Below are 23,263 nucleotides of genomic sequence, written 5' to 3' on the forward strand. Positions count from 1 at the left end.
TGCCTGGGTCTAGGTCTAGGTTGATGTTCATTTTGTTGGCACTTGGTGGGTTGCATCAACCTGGAACTAATAATGTGTCCTCAGGTCTAGCAGATTTTCTTGTTTACGTTAAATGTTTTCCTCACATTTTTTTCTTATTCAGGAACTTCTATTATTTGGATGTTGAATTTTGGACTTATTTCCTAATCTTACTTACTTTTTCCTTCTTGTTTTCTATGTCTTTGTCTTTTTTTTTCTGGGATGTTTCATTAACTTTTCCTCCAATCCTTCCTTTGAAATTTTAATTTCTGCTATCAAATTTTGATTTCCAAGTGTTTAGTGTTTAGATTCCTTATTCTCCGGATGTTCTTTTTGTTGTTGTAGTAAATAGGTTCCTGTTCTTGCTTCATGGCTGCAATATCTTCTCTTATCTCTCTTTGTATGTTACGATAATATTTTTAAAACGTTTTCTTCTGCACCCTCTTATCTCTCTTTTCTCCAAGTTCCCTTTCTGTCTGGTCTCTGTATTTCACAGTGGGAGCTTTCCTTAAATATCTGGTGGTGCTTGGCTGTCGTAGTCGAGTAAGGCCCCGTGAGCTCATTGGAAACTGTGTGCATTAGTGGAACTTTTCAACTAGAGGACTTTGCTGGGGGTGATGTGGATGTCAGATGCCAGCATCTCTAGACCATGTCTCTCGGTCATGCTGAGTTTCCTCAGATCTCTTATCTCTGACTTAGAGGGTGTAAGCCAGGCTGCTGGTGTCCAGGAAGCTTGGGTGTGGGGGGACGGGGAATCCCCCTGTCCAGTATGTTGTTTTCAGCATAGAATTGCAACCTGACACTCAGCTGTGCCTGGTTTCCCCGGAAAATAATCTTTTATTTATTTATTTATTTTGAGACAGAGTCTCACTCTGTTGCCTAGGCTGGAGTGCTCACTGCAACCTCCGCCTCCCAGGTTCAAGTGATTCTCCTGCCTGAGCCTCCTGAGTAGCTGGGACTACAGGCGCCCGCCACCACGCCTGGCTAATGTTTGTATTTTTAGTAGAGATGGGGTTTCACCATATTGGCCAGGCTGGTCTTGAACTCCTGACCTTGTGATCAGCCCGCCTCTGCCTCCCAAAGTGCTGGGATTACAGGTGTGAGCCACCGCGCCCAGCCAAAAATAATCTTATATTTCCCCCAGAATTAGGCAGAGGTAATTTCCTGGCTGTGCAGACGGGGGAAAGAGATCTGGGGATCTAACTGCTGCCTTTAGGGATTTTCAGCTGATTTTCTGTGTCCAGTCTTCCTCTGTGTCTGTGCCTTCAGAGGTAATTGGTGCCTTCAATTTTTGAACTTTTTCAGGACTGTTGAAACTATGCCCCAAAGAGAAAGAAACCAATGACTAACAGAAATTCTTAAGTTTGCAGGATGGCAGATAAGAAACCTCTTGCTGAAATGCTGAAACTTCCTCTGCTTATGAGATTAAAAAAACTGGTTGAAATCAGTTGGAACCAATATGGCCAGGGGGGTCTATGCAGACTGAGCCCGCTGACCTCAGCCTTTCCACTGCACCGTTCACACTAGCGCCCCCCAAATTTGCACCTGTGACCCATGAGGAGGCTTGAGGATACCACGGTAGAGGCCTGAGGACTTTCCAGGCCTTTCCCTCCCTTCCGCCAATCACCCACTCATCTCAGAATCCACCCGCTAAACATTTTCTAATCAAGACACTGCGTTAAAGCTGGCACAGGAAGACAGATTCGAGCTGGACTTCTGTCTCCTTGTTGATCGACCTGTGATAAAAAGGTTTCGTTTTCTTGGCCAGGCGCAGTGGCTCATGCCTGTAATCCCAGCACTTTGGGAGGCCGAGACAGCGGATCACGAGGTCAGGAGATCGGAGACCATCTCTGGCTAACACGGTGAAACTCCGTCTCTACTAAAAAAAAAATACCAAAAAAAAACTAGCCGGGCGAGGGGTGGGCGGCGCGCTGTAGTCCCAGCTACTCGGAGGGCTGACGGCAGTGAGAATGGCGTTGAAACCCGGGAGGCGGTGCCTGCAGTGAGCTGAGATTCGAGACATACGTCTCAAAAAAAAAAAAAAAAAAAAAAAAAAAGGTTTCGTTTTCTCGAAAACCTGGTGCCACACTATTGGCGATGGAGCGAGCTCTTTTGCTCAGTAACACTGCGCCAGGAACTGGCTTGCATTTTGGTGGCCCCACAACCCCAGCTCTGCCCCCTAATGCATCTTTTTCTAATCTGTTTTCATCATTTTCTAATCTGTTAAGTCAGTTATCATCTGGCTGCTTCCAGGTGGCAAAATCTGTTGAATCTCTCACTTAGTGTCATAATCTCTCCTGCTGTCTTTTTTCTAATGAGTTTATATATTTAAATTTTTTTTTTTTTTTTTTGGACGGAGTCTCACTCTGTCGCCCAGGCTGGAGTGCAATGGCGCAATCTCGCTCACTGCAATCTCTGCCTCCTGGGTTCGAGCAATTCTCCTGCCTTGGCCTCCCGAGTAGCTGGGATTACAGGTGCCTGCCACTATGCCTGGCTAATTTTTGTATTTTTAGTAGAGACAGGGTTTCACTATGTTGACCAGGCTGGTCTTGAACTCCTGACCTCAGGTGATCCACCCACCTCGGCCTCCCAAAGTGCTGGGATTACAGGCATGAGCCACCGTGCCCAGCTGTGACTTCTAATACTAGGTCAAATGCCATGCAATTCCTTTCACTTTGCTGCCTTGGGATCACTCTTGCTAACTGTGTGGCATGGGACATGTTGAGGCAGCCATGTTTTGAATAAACAATCTGTCACAATGTCTAAGGTCAAGTTTTAATCATAGATGCCATCCTTGCTACAAATGAAATTGAGAGGTAGATGTATACCTAGCTTATTTGACACCCAAAGCATATCACTGTTAATATTCTTAAATTAATTTTATCATGAAATGAAAATAATAATGTTAATAATTGTCTATAAAATAATGGATGACTGAAAATTTTCTTTTACTGAACTTTGTTTATACAATCATGCTAGTAAAATTTTCAATGAAAAATAAAAAATGACAATAAAAATTTTATGGGATCGAGTCCAGTGATTCATGCCTATAATCCCAGCACTTTGGGAGGCTGAGGCGGGTGGATCACCTGAGGTCAGGAGTTCGAGACCAGCCTGGCCAACATGATGAAACCCCGTCTCTACTAAAAATACAAAAATTAGCCAAGTGTGGTGGCGTATGCCTATAATCCCAGCTACTCAGGAGACTGAGGCGGGAGAGTCACTTGAACCTGGGAGGTGGAGGTTGTAGTGAGCCAAGATCATGCCACTGCACTCTAACACCTGGGCAACAAGAGTGAAACTCCATCTCAAACAAACAAAAAAAGGCACTAGGGTTGGGCACAATGGCTCATGCCTGTAATTCTAGCACTTTTGGAGGCCAAGGTAGGAGAATTACTAGAAACTAAGAGAGTTCAAGACCAACCTGGGCAACAAATCAAGAGCCTCTCTCTATAAAAAAAGTTAAAAAAAAAATTAGTCAGGTGTGGTGGTGTATGTTTGTAACCTTAACTACCTAGGAGGCTGAGATGGGAGAATCTCTTGAGGTCAGGTGTTTGAGGCTGCAGTGAGCTGTAGCCTGCATTCTAGCCTGAGTGACAGAGCGAGACTGTTTAAAAAAAAAACAAAAAACTCAGAAAATTCTATACAGGACAAACTTAACAAAATCATGCCCAGACAAGCAAATTATTAAAAGCCAAAAACTAGAAGAAAATAAAAAATCCTCTTTGAAGTCTCCACTTTACATGTGGCAGAGAAAAACAACAAATTATATAATAGGGGAGCAACAATTTGAGTAACTGGATTCTTCATTAGACACAAAGAAGCCAGGAGATGGCGGAATGACATCTAACAACATGTGATCTGTATGCTGGAAACTACGAAATATTAATAAAAGAAATCAAAGCAGACTAAAGAAATGGAGAGATATACCTTGTTCATGGATTGAAAGACTCAATATTGTTAAATGTCAATTATAAAAATATTCATAGATTCATGCCGGGCACGGTGGCTCACGCCTGTAATCCCAGCACTTTGGGAGGCAGAGGCAGGCAGATCACCTGTTGGTCGGGAGCCTGACCAACATGAAGAAACCCCGTCTGTACTAAAAATACAAAATTAGCCAGGCGTGGTGGTGTATGCCTGTAATCCCAGCTACTTGGGAGGCTGAGGCAGGAGAATCACTTGAACCTGGGAGATGGAGGTTGCAGTGAGCTGAGATTGCGCCATTGCACTCCACCCTGGGCAACAAAAGCAAAACTCCATCTCAAAAAATATATATATGCACACACATGTATATATTCAATGCAATCTCAATTTTATAAAAAAGTAGGATTTTTATTTATTTTTAAATTTATTTGAGACAGAGTCTCACTCTGTTGCCCAGGCTGGAGTACAATGGCATGATCTTGGCTCACTGCAACCTCCGCCTTCTGGGTTCAAGCAATCCTCCTGCTTCAGTTCCCGAGTAGCTCAGATTACAGGTGCCCGCCACCACGCCTGGCTCATTTTATTTTATTTTATTTTATTTTATTTTATTTTGAGACGGAGTCTCGCTCTGCTGCCCAGGCTGGAGTGCAGTGGCCGGATCTCAGCTCACTGCAAGCTCCGCCTCCCGGGTTCACGCCATTCTCCTGCCTCAGCCTCCCGAGTAGCTGGGACTACAGGTGCCCGCCAGGTCGCCCGGCTAGTTTTTTGTATTTTAGTAGAGACGGGGTTTCACCATGTTAGCCAAGATGGTCTCGATCTCCTGACCTCGTGATCTGCCCGTCTCGGCCTCCCAAAGTGCTGGGATTACAGGCTTGAGCCACCGCGCCCGGCCTAATTTTTTGTTTTTAATAGAGACGGAGTTTCACCATGTTGGCCAGGCTGGTCTCGAACTCCTGGGCTTAAGTCACCTTCCTGCCTCAGCCTCCCAAAGTGGTGGGATTACAGGTGTGAGCCACTGCACCCAGCCAAAAAAAAGTAGGAATTTTGTTAATAATTTTATCAATATCAATAAGCTGACTGCAAAATTTATAGCAAAAGGCTAAGGTAATGCAATAGCTAAAATAGTTTTGGAAATGAAGAACAAGGTTACTTGATTTCGATACTTATAAAGCTATAGTAATAAGTCAGTGTAGTATTGGTGAAATGATAAGCACATAGATCATGGAGCAAAATAGTCCAAACATAGGCATAGATATGATACTGATTTTGGCATAGAACTGATTTTTGGCAAGGATGCAAAGGCAATTCAATGGAGGAATCAAGAAATGGTGCTGGAACAATATTTGCATATGAATATTCATATGCAAAAAATGAACTTGACCCATTCTTCACATTTCATACAAAATTTAACTCAGAATGTATCACAGACTTAAATATGAAGTGTGAAATCATAAACCTTCTAGAGAAAACAGGAGAGAATCTTTATGATCTTTTGTTAGGCATAGGTAAAACATAATCCATAATGGAAAGAAATTGACAAATTGTACTTCATCATAATTTAAAACTTCTGCTCTGCTAAAGACACTGCTAAGAGATAAAAAGGCATCTTTACTCTCCGAGATGTTGCTTGTGGGGAGAAAATATTTGCAAATCACATCTTTCAAAGGACTTAATATCTGGCAGGACGCAGTGGCTCATGTCTGTAATCCCAGCACTTTGGGAGGCTGAGGAGGGCGCATCACCTGAGGTCAGAAGTTTGAGACCACCAGCCTGGCTAACATGGCAAAACCCTGTCTCTACTAAAAATGCAAAAATTAGCTGGGCGTGGTGGCGCATGCCTGTAATTCCAGCTACTCGGGAGGCTGAGGTAGAAGAATAGCTTGAACCCGGGAGGTGGAGGTTGCAGTGAGCCGAGATTGTGTCACTGCACTCCAGCCTGGGTGATAGAGTGAGGCTCCGTCTCAAAAAAAAAAAAAAGAGGACTTAATATCTAAAATATTGCTCCACTCTGGGCTGGGCAGGCTTATGCAAACCTATCTGCAAAAGTCTGAGGAAGCTGAGAGGCTGAAGAAAGAGGCTAATATATCTAGTTTCTCAGGAGGAAACATTTAATAGAAACTTAGGAACAGAGGCCACATCTGTGTCTCAGGTGGTGTGAGATGAGATTGTGGATCCCCTGCGCCTCTACTCCCTAGACCCAGGCCTTATATATCATAGGGAAAGGGCATGCTTCAGAAGGTATGTATAGGACAATAGCTGAAGGGCAGGCTTTATGGTAAGTACATACTCTTATACAAGGAACAACAGATAAACTGGAAATCTTAGCGGCTCCTTGAACTGTGGTTAATCAAAAGTCCACATGAGGCCGGGCGCAGTAGCTCATGCCTGGAATCCTAGCACTTTGGGAGGCCGAGGCGAGTGGATCACTAGACGTCAGCAGTTCGAGACCAGCCTGGCCAACATAGTGAAACCCCTATCTCTACTAAAAATACAAAAATTAGCCGGGCATGGTGGTGCATCCCTGTAATCCCAGCTACTTGGGAGGCTGAGGCAGAAGAATCACTTGAACCCAGGAGGCAGAGGTTGCAGTGAGCCAAGATTGCGCCACTGTGCTCCAGCCTGGGTGCTTGAATGAGACTCTGTCTCAAAGAAAAAAAAGGCAACATGGCTGCTTAGCATCCAAGCTGGAGTTGCTCCACAAATATATAAAGATCTCTCAAAACTCAACAATGAGAAAACAAAGAATCTGCAGAAGTTTAAATAGATACTTCACCAAAGTAGATACACAAATGTCAAATAAACAGTTGAAAAGATGCTCAGTATAATTAGTCATTAGCAAAATGTAAATTAAAACCATAATGGCATACCACTGTACGCCTATTAGAATGGCTCATCCCACAAACCATCCCTTGCTTCCATAAACGAACAGTACCAAGTACTGGTGAGGTTACAGAGCAGCAGCTGAAACTGTCATACATCACTCGTAAGAGACTGACTATACAAAAGGACAATGGACAGAATCATATATGAAAAGAGACCTTTGTCCCATAACCTCTGTAGCAACCAGCCCCGGAAGTCAAACCATGTTCCTTCCAGCACAGGAAACCAAACAATATCCTCCACAGCAATTGGCCTCAAACAGTCAGGACTTGGTCAATAACCGCCAGATTTCTTCATTTTTGTCTCCACTTCCACTTAGGACCAACCGGAGAGAAGCAAATATGCACTCCTAATCAATCGTATAGGCTGCTCTGCTTCTACCTAGTCTGCTTATAGCTTCTCCGTGCCAACAGCCTCCAGTCAGCTTGTTCTTAGGAAACCAGAAGTGGGAGGCCCATGGAACTCCACTCCCTGACATCTTGATTGTTGAGAATTTGCCCTCAGAGGCTGAGCCAGATTCACATCATCAAATTCTGCTCCAAAATCTGAGGTGGTTCTTTCAGGACTAACTCTGTTATTTTATTTTCTAAGGTAGAAGATACCCTCTCCCTCTCTTGCATGAATTCAGGAAGATCTTCAGGTTATTTCGAAGTCTGAATTTTCCCAATGAAGCTACTCTATAAATTACTATCTTCCTCTAACTGATCCTTGTTTTCCAAACTGCATTCCATATTATCTGGTGCTTTTGTTCCTCTAAGGCTCCTCTGGCCTTAACACAAATGGACAGAGTGGTTTTTCCTCCTGCCTGTGGGAGTATGTTTATCTGAAGTCTGATGGCCAAACCCTGTATCTTTTTGAGAAGTGCTGGGCAGCGGCAGAGTTGAAGGCATTGACAGCTTGGAAGTCAATTTTAATTTTTAATGCTGGACAGAAAAAAATTCCACTAGTCGTTTGCTTCGTTCCTTCAGGCCTACACTTCAGTGACATGTTCTTTTTCTTTGTTTATTTGTTTTGTGTTGAGACAGAGTCTTGCTTTGTCGCCCAGGCTGGAGTGCGCTGGCGCAATCTCGGCTTGCTGCAGGCTCCGCTTTCCAGGTTCAAGCCATTCTCCTGCCTCAGCCTCCCAAGTAGCTGGGATCACAGGCACGCACCATCGTGACTGGCTAATTTTTGTATTTTTAGTAGAGATGAGGTTTCACCAGATTGACCAGGCTGGTCTCAAACTCCTGACCTCAGGTGATCTGCCTGCCTTGGCCTCCCAAAGTGTTGGGATTACAGGCATGACTCACTACGTCAGGCCTTCAGTGACATGTTCTGACCACAATTCCAAATCCTTTTGTTCAGTCCCAGTCCTGTCTACCCCCTGAGAATGTCAATATCTCCAGTTTCTGGTAGCAGGTGATTTTAACCAGAGGTTTCAGAGCGTGCCTTTGTGCACCTAAATCAGCCTCCAGGGAATCTTACCTCAGCCGAAGGAATGGAGTGGAGGTTGATTAATTTCACACACATCACATACACTTCCTGAGATTCTAACGTCTTACAAAATGAGATGTTTGTAGAGCCTGGTAAACACCAGCTATTGAGGTCTTCTGCCACCAGTGATTTCACCAGGGAACACCTCAGGCTCAGTGGCCCCATGACATTCATGGAATGATGTGTGTGCAGCTTATGGAATGTCTAAACACTCAATTTGAGATTGTGCATCCATTCATTCCTGGAAGGCTGGAAGGCTGATTTCAGTGTAGTTACACAACTTCCCTTTGTCTTTGAAGTGGATTTCCTAGGCCCATAGAGCCGTGTGTGGAATTCATATTAATATCCTTGCAACAATTATCCGAAGTTTGGCAGTAGTGGGAGTACACTTCTGGCTCAGGACCAACACATAGCTGGCTACACCACCTTATCTCAAACTATCCTGGATGGGACCTAAAGATAGCATAATGGTCAATTAGGGACATCCCTGTCCCCTTCATTCTAGGAGAAATTTCCTTATCCACCCCTCACATTTTAATGGCCTGAAGAAATCTAAAGGGTTCCTCCAAATTTCTGTGGAAGATTCAGACTTATGGACTTAGTATATCTTTTGCTTCTAATCCCAGACCCCAATATGATGTCTCTGGATGGCCCTTGTGGAAATTTAGATACAAAATTCAGTTACTTCATTCCAAATCACTTCACATTACATCAAGCATTTTATAAATTGTATGGAAGTTCCCGAAATCTATTGGAGGAACCCCACCATGCAGCATAAAGTATTCAACAATGTCTTTTCCCTCCTATATCCTGCTACCTTTCTTCTAGGACTGTGAGAAGCAATACTTTTTTTTTTTTTCTTGAGACGGAGTTTTGCTCTTGTTGCTCAGGCTGGAGTGCAATGGCGTGATCTCAGCTCACTGCAACCTCCGTTTCCAAGGTTTAAGTGATTCTCCTGCCTCAGCCTCCCGAGTAGCTGGGATTACAGGTGCCTGCCACCATATCTGGCTAATTTTTTTTATTTTTAGTGGAGACAGGGTTTCACCATGTTGGCCAGGCTGGTCTCGAACTCCTGACCTGATCAGGTGATCCACTTGCCTCAGCCTCCCAAAGCGTTGGGATTCCAGGTGTGAGCCACTGCACCTGGCTGACAAACAATATTTGACATTCTCAACACCGCTTTGACAACATAATACTTGTAAAGTACAATATTAACATATTTTTTTGATTTTGTTTTTTTAGAGACAGGGTCTCACTCTGTTGTCCAGGCTGGAGTGCACAGGCACAATCATAGCTCACGGCAGCCTCGAACTCCTGGGCTGAAGTGATCCTTGCACCTCAGCCTCCCACACAGCTGGGATTACAGGCGAACACCATCATGCCGAGCTGATATTTTTTATTTTTGTTTTTATTTTTTGAGATGGAGTCTCACTGTGTTACCTAGGCTGGAGTGTGGTGGCTGCCATCTTGGATCACTGGAACCTCCGCCTCCTGGGTTCAAGCGATTCTCATGCCTTAGCCTCCCGAGTAGCTAGGACTACAGTTGCCCACTACCACGCTCAGCTAATTTTTGTATTTTTAGTAGAGACCGAGTTTCATTATGTTGGCCAGGCTGGTCTCAAACTCCCAACCTCAGGTTATCCACCTGCCTTGGCTTCCCAGAGTGTTGGGATTACAGGCGTGAGTCACCGCACCCAGCCTATTTTTATTTTTGTAGAGACAGAATCTCACGATGTTGCCCAGGCTGGTCTCCTGAGCTCAAGTGATCCTCTCGCTTCAGACTCCCAAAGTGCTGGGATTCTAGGTATGAGCCACTGCACCCAGTTGACACATGTATTTTTATGATCTTGGTCCTTTCATAATCTCAGCTGGGGCTTACTGCACTTGAACTCAGTTTTGGATTTTGAGTTTCAAAACCCAGGCATTAGGAGACCCACAGAGAAGCAAAGTCTACATCCAGGGTGCTCTCTGCGCTTATCTTGGAAATATCATCTGATGTCAGTGTCCTGGAGCCACATGGGGACAGAGAGGGGCACACATAAGTGACCAGTGGATATCACCTGCATAGAAAAGCTTTGTTCGTTGTCCAAGGCTGTCCCTTTGCAGCCAATGTGTCACCTATTGACTGTCTCTCTCCTGAAGCCCTGCTCAGCTCATCGGAGGTGGATGGCTCTTCTTTCAACATCAACGTTATTTGTCAGCTGCTTTGCTGACTGATCAGTTTTCTTTCTTTTTTTTTATTTTTTTTTGAGACGGAGTCTCGCTCTGTCACCCAGACTGGAGTGCAGTGGCCAGATCTCAGCTCACTGCAAGCTCCGCCTCCCGGGTTCACGCCATTCTCCTGCCTCAGCCTCCCGAGTAGCTGGGACTACAGGCGCCCGCCACCTCGCCCGGCTAGTTTTTTGTATTTTAGTAGAGACGGGGTTTCACCGTGTTAGCCAGGATGGTCTCGATCTCCTGACCTCGTGATCCGCCCGTCTCGGCCTCCCAAAGTGCTGGGGATTACAGGCTTGAGCCACCGCGCCCGGCTGATCAGTTTTCTAACAGTACTTCTATGGACTTTGCAAAGTCTTCTAATGTTTCAATACTTGAAATTTCACTCTGTAGCCAGTTAGATGGACAAAAGTAGTAGCTGGTATTAATAAAGGAAGAAGAGCCAGGCGCAGTGGCTCACGCGTGTAATCTCAGCACTTTGGGAGGTCGAGGCGGGCCGATTGCCTGAGCTCAGGAGTTTGACACCAGCCTGGGCAACACAGTGAAACCCCGTCTCTACTAAAAATATAAAAAGTTAGCCAGGCCTAGTGGCAAGCGCCTGTTGTCCGAGCTACATGGGAGACTGAGGCAGGAGAATCGCTGGAACCTGGGAAGTGGAGGTTGCAGTGAGCCGAAATTGCGCCACTGCACTCCAGCCTGGGTGACAGATCGAGACTCCAGGTCAAAAACAAAACAAAACAAACAAACAAAACCACAAAAAGCAAAAACCACAAAAAAAATAAAGGAGGAAGAGGTGAGTGAACTAATTTTGAAAGTGGTCAGTTCATTGAATATTTTTTGGCTTTACATAAGCTTGGGAGTTGGAGGATTCAGAAAACAAGCATGCAGACCATATTAGTTATCTATTTCTGCTTTACAACGACCTCAAAACTCAGTGGTGTGATGGCACATGCCTGTGGTCCCAGCTACTTGGGAGGCTGAGGTGGGAAGATCACTTGAGCCTGGGAGGTGGAGGCTGCAGTGAGCTGTGACTGCACCACTGCAGTCCAGCCAGAGTGACAGAGCAAGACCCTGTCTCAAAAACAAAACAAAACAAAACAAACACCCATTTCCTTACACAGTTTTGGGAGGCAGTTAGTTCTAGTTCAACAGACTTACGAGGTTTCAGTCAAGAGGTTGGCTGTAGTCATCTGAAGTCTTAACCGGGGCAGGAGGATCTGTTTCCAAGATGGCTCTCCCACGTGACTGTTAGTTGGAGGGCTCAGTTCCTCACTGGCTCGTAGCAGAAGGGCTCAGTTCCTTGCCCTGTGGACCTCTCCATAGAGTTTCTCGAGTGACCTCATGACATAGTAGTTAATTTCTCCCAGAGAAAGCAGAACAAGAAAGAGGGAGAGTGGGGAGGGAGGAGAAGGAAAACTCCAATGTCTTTTAGGACCTAGCTATGGAAGTCACACACATCATTTCATACTGCATTGGCGTTGCAGACCAACCCAGATACAATGTAGGAGACTACACAAAGGCATGCATATCAGGAGGTAGGAATCACTGGAGGACATTTTAAAGAATGGCCGCCACCAGCGTGCCCTCTGACCTCCGGTGATTTACATTCCTTCCACATGCAAAATACACTCACCCTCTCTCAAGCTACCCCAAAGTCTAATCCCATTATAGCATCAGCTCGAAGTCTAGCATTTCATCATCTAAATCAGATCCATGTGTAGATTAGATTTCTCAACTGTATCACCTTAAGTATACGTCCTGAGTACAATTAGTCATCATCTTCTTCTTTTTTCTTTCTTAAAGAAGTTTCACTCTGTTTCCGACGCTGGAGTGCAGTGGCACAATCTCGGGTCACTGCAACCTTGGCCTCTCAGGTTCAAGCCATTCTCCTGCCTCAGCCTCCTGAATAGCTGGGATTACAGGTGTCCACCACCACGCCCAGCTATTTTTTGTATTTTTAGTAGAGATGAGGTTTCACCATGTTGGTCAGGCTGGTCTCGAACTCCTGAACTCAGGTGATTCTCCCACTTTGGCCTCCCAAAGGGCTGGGAGTACAGGCATGAGCCACTGTGCCTAGTCTCCTCTTCTTCTGAAGACCTGTAAACTACAGAGAAAGTCATCCGACCCCACCCCCAACATACAATGTTGGAACAGGCATAGGCTAACCACCACAGATATCCCTACTCAAGATGGGAAGAAGAGGCCTGGGTCTTCCTCTCCAGTCACAACTGCATCATAATCTAACCTCGCTCAGTCTGCCCACAAGTTACCGTGAATTACTTTTGGAGGTCTTCCCAACTCTTCAATCACACTTCTAATCTGCAAGAAAATTATTGGGTGTGTGCCATTTCTATGGAAGATGAATTTTACCCACCACATTCTGATTTTTCTGAATTTCACTTATAAAAAAAAAAACTTTTGGTCGGGCACGGTGGCTCACGCCTGTAATCCCAGCACTTTGGGAGGCTGAGGCGGGCTTATCACATGAGGCCAGGAGTTTGAGACCAGCCTGGCCAACGTGGCGAAACCCCGTCTCTACTAAAAATACAAAAATTAGCCAGGTGTGGTGGCAGGTGCCTGTAATATCAGCTACTCGAGAGACTGAGGCAGGAGAATTGCTTGAACCCGGGAGGCGGAGGTTGCAGTGAGCCAAGATTGTGCCACTGCACTCCAGCCTGGGTGACGGAGCAAGACTCCATCTCAAATAATAAAAAAAAAAAGTTGCACTTGGGTCTTGGGGCTTCCTCTATAACCACACTTGATTATAGTTAATGTTTCAATAACAGCATTCATAGCCTTGTATTTTATTCAAAATACAATTTTTGAAATTAACTCATGCTTCTTAAAAAAAATTAGCAACATTCCAAAGTGTATAAAACACAAAAATTCCTTCCATACTTTCTCTTCACTCCCTAGAGATAATCGTTGCAAATACTTTTTTCAAGTATTTACCTATACTTATTGTTGACAGAGTTTATGCTCATACTTTTTTTTTTTTTTTGAGACAGAGTCTCGCTCTGTCGCCCAGGCTGGAGTGCAGTGTCATGATCTCGGCTCACTGCAAGCTCCACCTCCCAGGTTCACGCCATTCTCCTGCCTCAGCCTCCTGAGTAACGGACTATAGGTGCTCGCCACCACGCCCGGCTGATTTTTTGTATTTTTAGTAGAGACGGGGTTTCACCCTGTTAGCCAGGATGGTCTCGATCTCCTGACCTCGTGATCCGCCCGCCTCGGCCTCCCAAAGTACTGGGATTACAGGCGTGAACCATCGTGCCCGGCTATGCTCATACTTTTTTTCAAATATTTACCTATATTTATTTTTGACAGAGTTTATGCTCATTGCTGAAAGAGTGTTTAATGTTTGAGGATAGTTTAGTCCATGGAGAGAACACCCCACAAATATTCATTTTTTTTAATGCTCAATTTATTAAAAATATACCTATAAACAAAATTTAGAAATGTGTTTTCTTTAATATTCAAAGATTGATTGCAAATTTCATTAAATTTCCTTCAACAATTTAAACTGTAATTACAAATTCACCATGAGGATTCTTTTGAATACAGTTATTTATTTATTTATTTTTGAAATGAAGTCTCACTCTGTTGCCCAGGCTGGAGCGCAGTGGCGTGATCTCGGCTCCTTGCAACCTCTGCCTCCCAGATTCAAGCGATTCTCCTTCCTCAGCCTCCTGAGTAGCTGGGATTACAGGTACGTGCCACTACACTTGGCTAATTTTTGTATTTTTGGTAGATACAGGGTTTCACCACGTTGGCCAGGCTAGTCTGGAACTCCTGACCTCAGGTGACCAGCCCGACTGAGCCTCCCAAAGTGCTGGGATTACAGGTGTGAACAACTGCACCTGGCCTCTTGTGAATACACTTTAAACTTTACACAAAGTAAACACACATGCAGTGATTACAAGACTTACTGTAATTATTCTTAAATCTGTTTTAAATTACCAGCATCCTGGATTTATTACTTCACTGGTTTTTACTTGTTTGTGTTTTTCCCTAGGTATATGATACTTTGTTATTTTCTAAAAAATTTCTTTTGATGTTTCCTTGTGTTCCTGAAATCTTATCAGATCCTATTTCCACCCAAATGGTCTAATATTCTCAATCCTCAGATCAACCAAGGCTATAGACTTGGGCTTCTCAGCAGATTGCTTCATGGTTGGGGCTCCAAAGGTGGTTGTTTTTCTCAAAGAGCTGTATACTTTTTGTAGTAAGATTCTGCTACCTCAGTACCCTTACTTTTTAGCAACGTCAGTATGTCCCACAGGCTTGTCATGTGTTTTACCCGCCCAAAACACAAAATCAGCTACCCTCCAAGGATCCAGGTTTCTTTTAGTGGATAATTATATTATAGACCAAAATCCAGGCTCTAAGGAGCTGATGTTGGTAAAAAGGACCTTGTTGTTACTGAGCCCCTCTTAGTAGTAATAGAACTGAAAGACAGTGAATACTCCTATTATATAAATAGTCCTTACAAATCAATAAGAAAAAGACCAAGGCAGGATGTGGTGGCTCATGCCTGTAATTTCAGTGCTTTGGGAGGCTGAGGTAGGAGGATTGCTTGAGATGAGGAGTTTGAGACCAGCTTATGCAACATAGCAAGACCCCATCTCTACTAAACATGAACAAAATTAGCTGGGTATGGTGGCATACACTTGTAGTCCCAGTTACTTGGGAAACTAGGTAGGAGGATCATTTGAACCCAGGAGTTAGAGGTTTCAGTGAGCTGTGATGGCACCACTGCACTCCAGTGACATGGTGAGACCCTGTCTCAAGAAAGAAAGAAAGAAAGAGAGAGAGAGAGAGAAAGAAAGAGAAAGAAAGAAAGAGCCCAAAATCCAATAGAAAAATGGAACAGCCAATTCACACAAAACGAAATACAAATAGCTCCTACAGTATAGAAAGATGCTCAACTTTACTCATAATAAGGGATATGCAAATTAAAATTAAAACTAGGATACCATTTTTCACCTGTCCGATTGGCTAGGGTAATCGTGGTTATTAACACACCATTGACAAGAGTGAGGAAGAAGGGGCATTCTCAGACATAGTCCACTGCGGGGGTGTAAATCAGTACAACTTTCTATGGAGGGCAATTGAGCAGTTTCTGCCAAAATTTGATATGCTTTTGGTCCAGAAATTCTATCTCCAGGGTTTTGTTCTACAGATATACTTTCATACGAGAAATGCTGTATATACAAGGATTATTTCTTTCAGCACTTTTTCATAGTTACAAAAGATTACTAACAATCTGTGTCCACTGTAAGAGACTAGTAGAATTTATTATGTTACAGCAAATAGCAGCTTCAGCAAAGAACAAGGAAGCTCTTTGTGCACGGATATGGAATGACCTCCTGTTGCACTGTGGAGAAACGAGATGCAGAATAAGGTGTGCTATGATGTGCAGGAAAAAGAAAGGATAGGTGTGTATTTGCTCTGTAATATTAGTGCACAGAAGAGACTGGTAACAGTGATTGCTGGGAATGGAGCAACTGAGTGGCTTGGGGCCGAGAGGAGGGAGAAACTAGTGAATACCACTTTGTACCTTTTGAATTTTGAATCAGGTGAATGTACTTCCCACTAAACAATTAAGCAGGGTGGGGCGTGGTGGCTCACAGCTGTAGTCCCAACACTTTGGGAGGCCAAGACAAGTGGATCACTTGAGGTCAGGAGTCCAAGACCAGCCTGGCCAACATGGTGAAACCCCATCTCGACTGAAAATACCGAAAGTAGCTAGGCGTGGCCGTGGGTGCCTGTAATCCCAGCTACTCCGGAGGCTGAGGCAGGAGAATCACTCGAACCTGGGAGGCAGAGGTTGCAGTGAGCCGAGATCACACCGCTGTACTCTAGCCTGGGCAACAGAGCAAGACTCCATCTCATTAAATACAACAACAACAACAACCCAAAACCAAAAAACAAGCAAACCAGAAAATATGCATCACAGACATCTTTTCGTGGACTTCATTTGTGTTACCAGACTGACTGAAATCTATGCCATGGAGCTTATGTTACTATTCCTCTTTTGTTTACATTGTCTGATAGCTATTTGTTTCCCTTTGTCTCCCTCAAGGGAAGGATTCATTTATAATGAATTTTTCAGCTCAGTGTGTTTCAGAAAAACACTTGTTGACACCCACAAGCCCTGACACTGTGCTGTCTCCAGGGGAAATAAAAGTGGGAGTCCTGCTGGGTGTGTAGTCCTTGCCTAGGACGGGCTCATATTAGTGGGGGATACAGACATACAAACAAAAGCTCATACTGCAGTATAAAGTGTGCAACAATAGAAGTGTGCACAAGGAGTAAAGTGTTAGAAAGGAAAAGCTGAACCTGGCGTGGAGCCTGGCGCGGTGCCTCATGCCTGTAATTCCAGCACTTTGGGAGACTGCGGCGGGTGGATCACGAGGTCGGGAGTTCAAGACCAGCCTGGCCAACATGGAGAAACGCCATCTCTACTAAAAATACAAAAATTAGCTGGGTGTGATGGCGGGTGACTGCAATCCCAGCTACTTGGAAAGCTGAGGCAGAGAATTGCTTGAACCCAGGAGATGGAGGTTGCAGTGAGGCAATATGGCGCCACTGCACTCCAGCCTGCATTCCAGGGTGACAGAGTGAGACTCCATCTCAAAAAAAAAAAAAAAAAAAAAAAAAAAAAAAAAAAAAAAAAGGAAGGAAAGCTAATTCGCTCTGGTGGAGTGGTGGGGGATGAAAGTACCGGGCAAGACTTTCCTGAGAAACTGGAGATTAACTAGGTTTAGAAGCATGAATAGATGAATAGATTAATCCAGGAGCAAGTTCTTTGCCAGAACAGCAGTGCGGGGGCGGGGAGTTCCAGGGAATAGATGGCTCCAGACCAAAGAGAAATTGGAGACGAATTAGGGTTTATAGAAGCATGAACAGACTAACCCAGAAGTGAGTTCTTTGAGAGAACAGCAGGGGGGAGGTTCTGGGAAACACATGGCTCCAGAACAGGAGATGCCAGGGTGCAGTGGGCTGAGAGGTGAGGAGGGCTGGTCAGGTTAGCAAGGGCACTGAATGCCAGAAACATTTATTTGGACTTTTATTCTGCAGGCAACAGGGAGGTAGAGGCTTTTACGCTCAAAAGGAATGAGTCCCAGTGGCTGGCACAGAGAAGGCAAGTGTGCAAAGTTGGTCGAATGAACTCCTTGGCCTGAATGTACCTTCCTCAAATGCCACCGCAAACTGGGTCTCCTCGCCCACTTCACCCTCTCCTGCAATCCAACTTGTGAGGCGTCTGTGTGTGCGTGCATGTGTGTGTGCCCTTGCTTGTATGCATGTGTGCGTGTGTGTGCGTATGTCTGTGCGTCTGTGTCTGTGCGTGTATTTCCATGCGTGTGTGCGTGTGTGTGTACGTGTGTGCCTGTGTGCGTGTCTGTGCGTGTGTGTGCATGTGTGCGTGTGTGTGTGCGTGTGCATGCATGTGTGTGCATGCATGTCTGCGTGAGTCTGTGCGTGTGTGTGTGCGCGCGTGTGCACGCATGTATTTAGATGGAGGTTGGCTTCCCAGTCATCCAGGCTTGGCCCAAAGTCCGTGGTACACAAGTGCATAACTCCTACCCCCACCTCGCCTGCCTGCTGTACCAGGCGTTGATTCCCTCTTCCTGCATGTTTTCGGTTCAAATCCTTTTCTTCTCCCACCCGTCAAGATAGTGGTTTCCACTCCCTACTCTCGCCAGGACACCGCCTTTTGGACTGGGGCTGAATTCTGCCCTTTGAAGCTCTGCTCCTTGGAGCTGGGGGCCCCAGCGGTAGGCGGAGTTGGTTGGAGACCTGCCACCCACATTCCGACCCCAAGCGACCTAGGAGAGGGCGGGGTCTCAGGCTGGGTTATTTAGCTCGTCCACCCTTCTTCCCCACCACAAGGAGCGAAACGTCTTTGAGCAAGATGGGTCTCTACCGCATCCGCGTGTCCACGGGGGCCTCGTTCCATGCGGGTTCCAAGAACCAGGTGCAGCTGTGGCTGGTCGGCCAGCATGGGGAGGCGGCGCTCGGGAAGCGACTGTGGCCCACACGGGGCAAGGTGAACTCCCCAGAGCCGGGCGGGGTGGGCTGCGCGCCTGGCTCCGAGTCAGTCAAATACCCGGGAGGCCACGCGCCCCCGTCGGCCTCTGGCCGATTCTCTTTGCCGAGGGCGCGCGCACTGGGCTCAAAGACAGCGCACGGAGGCCGCAGGAATGGGGGGCTTTAGGGCAGTTGGTGGCACCCAGTAAGCTCTCCATAAATGTTGCCGCTACCCGATCTCCTTGGAATTGAGGAGATGCTCGTGTGCGCCCCTCACTGCACAGAGCTCCCTTGTCTGGAAACTCAGCGGTCACCGGAGCGCCCGTCGGTCCTCCCACTTTCTCTATCTTAAAAAAAACATGTTTCACCGCTAGCGCTGTTGGATCTCTGACGCTTTCGGGCTTTATCACCTGGGGTGGGGTGGTGATGAGAGGGAGGGATGGGAGTAAGCAGGAGAACGCTCTCGATTTCCCGACCCAACCTCCAGTCATAATCTCAATGTCCATATCTATACTTGGTGTTCTACCTGTTCTACCTGTTATTTTTTTTTTCCTTCCGCGAAACCCCAAATTGCCCATCACTGGATTTGGGGCTCTCCAGATCCCCAGATCCGGATGTTGTCCTCATGGAACGGTCAAGGAACATGCCCGAACGAGGCCTCCCCTCTCTTCCACCTCCCAGCCTACTGCTCCTCCTGCCTCCCCCGGTGTCACCCGGCCTCCTGCCTCGCTTCACCTCCTCTTAAACAAGAGATCCGGCGCAGTCAGTTTTAGACCCTGAGCATCTCCCGTCGTCGCTGGCGAAGGGAGCCGGAAGAGAGAAAATGCGCACGGCGGGTTGCGTCCGCGACGTCCATGGTGAGGGGACGGGGCAACGGGAAGGTGGAAAGGCGGGCTACTCCTCCCTTTTTCCTGCCTATGGTGGGCAGTTGGTGACCCACCAGTAAACGCTCCAATAAATGTTTCCGCATACTCCATCTCCTTGGAATTAAGATGATAGCTCCTGGGCGCCCCTCATGCGCACAGCTCTGGTGTCTGGAAACTGGTCCACGGAGCCATTCGTCGGTCTCCCGGCTTTCTCTATTTTTAAAAGCCATTTCAAAACCCCAGCGGCCTCGCCGCCTCTGCTGCAGACCTTCCAAGTCCTTCTGAGCCAGAAATGAATTTCTCCCTGAATTCACTCCCCCTGCTTAACAACATTCGAATGGCTCCCGCTTGTTTCGGACCAAATCCAAAGCACTGGCGACCACCTTTGAGAGCCTCCAGACCTGCCGGACTCCACACCTGGGCTTTCTGAGTCCAGCTCCAAGATGCTGCGCGCCCTCCCATCCCCGCTGCTCTCTCTGCCGGCGCGCCCTTTCCCCGCCTTCCTTTCTCTCACCTCTCCCTGGCTGAGCTCCTCAGCCTCCAGGTCTCCCGGGAAGGTTGTCCCCAGGCCCAGTGGGCCCCTGCAGGTCCCTCAGCTTGGGCGGGCTGGGGCAGCGGGGTGGTCGCACAGCGGGAAATTGCCACCAGCGGCGTCCCGGCTTCACAGCGCGCTCGTCCAGGGCGCGGCGCGGCCCAGCCCAGTTGGCCTTGGCACAGTCAAACGCAACGGAGGGAAAGTGAAAGCAGGAGCGGCCCTTCCCAACTGCCGTCCCCGTCCCCTCAGAACGGAGTCCTGGGGCCGGCTGCTCGGCCCTGTCCCTCTCTCCTCTCTGGCTCAGTCCCCTCACTCTGATACGTCTCCTCCTCTCAGAGCCTCCAACGGAAGGGCGTGGGCGCTGAAGGAGCAGGGCTCAGCCGCGGTGCCCTCCCGGCCGTCCCCGGCCGGGGCTGAGCCCTCTTCTGTCGCCCGCAGGAGACCAGAAAATCAAGGTGGAGTACCGGAGTACCTGGGGCCGCTGCTGTTTGTGAAACTGCGCAAACCGGCCCCTCCTTCAGGACGGACGCCTGGTCTGCAGCTGGATCTCCGTGCAGGCCCCGGAGCCGGGGACCGAGGTCAGGTTCCTTGTTACCCGCTGGGTGAGGCGACGGCGTCCTGAGTCCTGCCCGAGGCACTGGTGAGCCGCGGGGCTGGGGGTGTCAAGGAGGCTCTGGGGTGGCGAGAGAAGCTGGGGGATGCGCGTGTGGAGAACGAGAGCGCAGGATGGGAGGTGCGGAACCTGGACCGGGGTCTTTGGGTGTCGAAGGGGCGGTGGCTGCAGGCTGGCACAGAGTGGCTGGAGCCTGGGGGAGGGGCACACAGAAGACTGATGAGGGCTCTCCCGGCAGGGGGCGAGAAGAGGCTCTCAGAAAAAGTCACTGGCCAAGCCCTCCCCTGTCCTTCTAGGCCGCACTGTGGGCGATGACCCTCAGGGCCTGTTCCAGAAACACCGGGAAGAGGAGCTGGAAGAGAGAAGGAAGCTGTACCGGTGAGACCTTCTCCCCTGGCCCCACCTGAGCTGCTGATGCTTCCAGCACCCACGCCTGATTTCCTTCCTGCCCCACAGGTGGGGAAACTGGAAGGATGGGTTAATTCTGAGTGTGGCTGGGACGAAACTAAGTGACCTCCCTGTGGATGAGCGATTTCTGGAAGACAAGAGAGTTGACTTTGAGGTTTCGCTGGCCAAGGGGTGAGAGCAAAGGCAGGCTGGGTGAGAGGGAGGTGTGCTGGTCTAGTGGAAGTCAAGGGGCTTATGGGCTGCAGTGCACTGGACTGGCCCCAGATCGGTGCCTGTGGTTGCCATGTTGGAGTCTCAGAATGATGCTCAAACCCTTTGCCCCATCCTGCCCTGAAGGCTGGCCGACCTTGCTATCAAAGACTCTTTAAATGTTTTGACTTGCTGGAAGGATCTGGATGACTTCAACCGGATTTTCTGGTGTGGCCAGAGCAAGCTGGCAGGTCAGTTCCCCCTCCCCGATATGTCTCCCAGGACCCTTACCTACAGATCCCACCCAACCCAGGGGAACTGAAAGAAGCAGGGTGTGGAGACCAGAGATTGGGTCCTTCTGGTAGGCTGGAGTCAAGGGGGCATGGTTGGTGGGGTTGGAAGGACCAAGAGCTCAGATCCCACAACTTGCTAAACAATTGCCTTCCCCGGAGTGCGTGCGGGACTCCTGGAAGGAAGATGCCTTATTTGGGTACCAGTTTCTTAATGGCGCCAACCCCATGGTGCTGAGACGCTCTGTTCACCTTCCTGCCCACCTCGTTTTTCCTCCAGGCATGGAGGAACTGCAGGCCCAGTTGGAGAAGGAGCTAAAGGTAGGGACATCAGAGCCCCAAGGAGGCTCAACAGTGCAGTGCGGTGGGCTAGCGTCAATGATGCTGCTGCGGGACCCACTGTGGGCCTGGCTTGCTGCCAGCCAGCAAGGAGGGATTCTGCAGGAGAGGTCCTGAGGGATCCTGGAGAAGCTCAACTCCTCGGCCTCCTTCCCACACGAGAGTAGCTGCGGAGGGAGGGCGTGCAAGGTGGAATGGTTGATAGAAACAGGGTCCAATGAAGAAACATAACTGGCCCTTGCTGCTAGGGATTTAGGGAGTGTGCAGAGTAAGAGAATCAGGGTCAGAGTGCTGTGGCTGTTAATCAGGAGGCGACATGGAACAACAGAGAGGAAATTCATGGGATTACAGGGCAGATAGGCTTGGATGTGAATCCTGGTTCTGCTATTTGTAAGCTGTGTGATCTCAGGCAAAGCATCCAGCCTCTCTGATTATCTGTTTCCTCTTCTGTAAAATCAAGGCTCATTCAACTAAGTGTTATAAGGCTGAGCTCAGTGGCTCACACCTGTAATCCCAGCACTTCGGGAGTCTGCAGGAGGATCACCTGAGCCCAGAAGTTGGAGGCCAGCCTAGGCAACATGGAGAAACCCTATCTCTACAAAAGCACAAAAATTAACATCTGTAATTTTTGGTGTAGTGGCATACACCTGTAGTCCCAGCCATTTGGGAGGCTGAGGTGGGAGGATCACCTGGGCCTAAGGAAGTCAAGGCTGCAGTGAGCCGTGGTGATCCTGCCACTGCACTCCAGCCTGGGCAACAGAGTTATACCCTGGCTCAAAAACAAAAAACAATGATATGAGGCAATAAGCACATGATCCATTACCTGGAACAAAGTAGGTGATGGAGACAAGTTAGCTCCTCTCTCTCTCTTCCCCCTTGGAGGAACCAGAGTAGGAAGAAGATGCTTTATGTTGATAGCAGTCCTTGACCTCTTCTCCCACCCAGGGAGGCACACTGTTTGAAGCTGACTTCTCTCTGCTGGATGGGATCAAGGCCAACGTCATTCTCTGTAGCCAGCAGCACCTGGCTGCCCCTCTGGTCATGCTGAAACTGCAGCCTGATGGGAAACTCCTGCCCATGGTCATCCAGGTGGGAGGACTCAGGATTTCTGCTCCCAGTCTCCAGCCTTCTTAGCTCAGCCCCTTATCGAAATTCACTGAGCACCATCTGCAAAGGCGCTGGGCTAAGGCACCAGGAGAAACCCAAGGAGAAAATGCACCAAGTCTCTGATTCGAAGGCCTTGCAGCGTAGCTACAGAGACACTTGGGGCCAGTCTGCAGAAGCTCCGGGACTGAGGAAGTCCCTGAGGACAGAGACAGCCCAGGAGGGATCAGGGGAGGTGGGATGTCATGAGCCTTGGAGGAGGGCCAGGTCTCAGACAAGCAGGAGGGAGAGAAAGGACCAGTCCTCAGTGGCAAGACAGAGTGGGCAGAGGCTGAGGTAGAGGAGTCAGGAGACTCCTAGGGGACTGTTGGAC

General features: G+C 47.7%; 1 protein-coding gene across 1 annotated transcript in view; it reads left to right on the forward strand.

The window, feature by feature from the left end:
* The first annotated feature begins 18,422 nt into the window (after nucleotides 1-18,422).
* Nucleotides 18,423-23,263, forward strand: part of ALOX15 (arachidonate 15-lipoxygenase) — a 10,815-nt gene continuing 5,974 nt past the window's right edge. The window contains 8 exon segments of the mRNA XM_017860209.1: nucleotides 18,423-18,565; nucleotides 20,505-20,551; nucleotides 20,553-20,587; nucleotides 20,857-20,938; nucleotides 21,017-21,139; nucleotides 21,305-21,408; nucleotides 21,608-21,768; nucleotides 22,732-22,919. Of these exon segments, the coding sequence (XP_017715698.1) occupies nucleotides 18,431-18,565; nucleotides 20,505-20,551; nucleotides 20,553-20,587; nucleotides 20,857-20,938; nucleotides 21,017-21,139; nucleotides 21,305-21,408; nucleotides 21,608-21,768; nucleotides 22,732-22,919 (875 nt within the window). The 5' untranslated portion in view covers nucleotides 18,423-18,430.

Source organism: Rhinopithecus bieti, unplaced genomic scaffold (genome assembly GCF_001698545.2).
Source record: "Rhinopithecus bieti isolate Rb0 unplaced genomic scaffold, ASM169854v2 scaffold_54263, whole genome shotgun sequence".
NCBI lineage: Eukaryota > Metazoa > Chordata > Mammalia > Primates > Cercopithecidae > Rhinopithecus > Rhinopithecus bieti.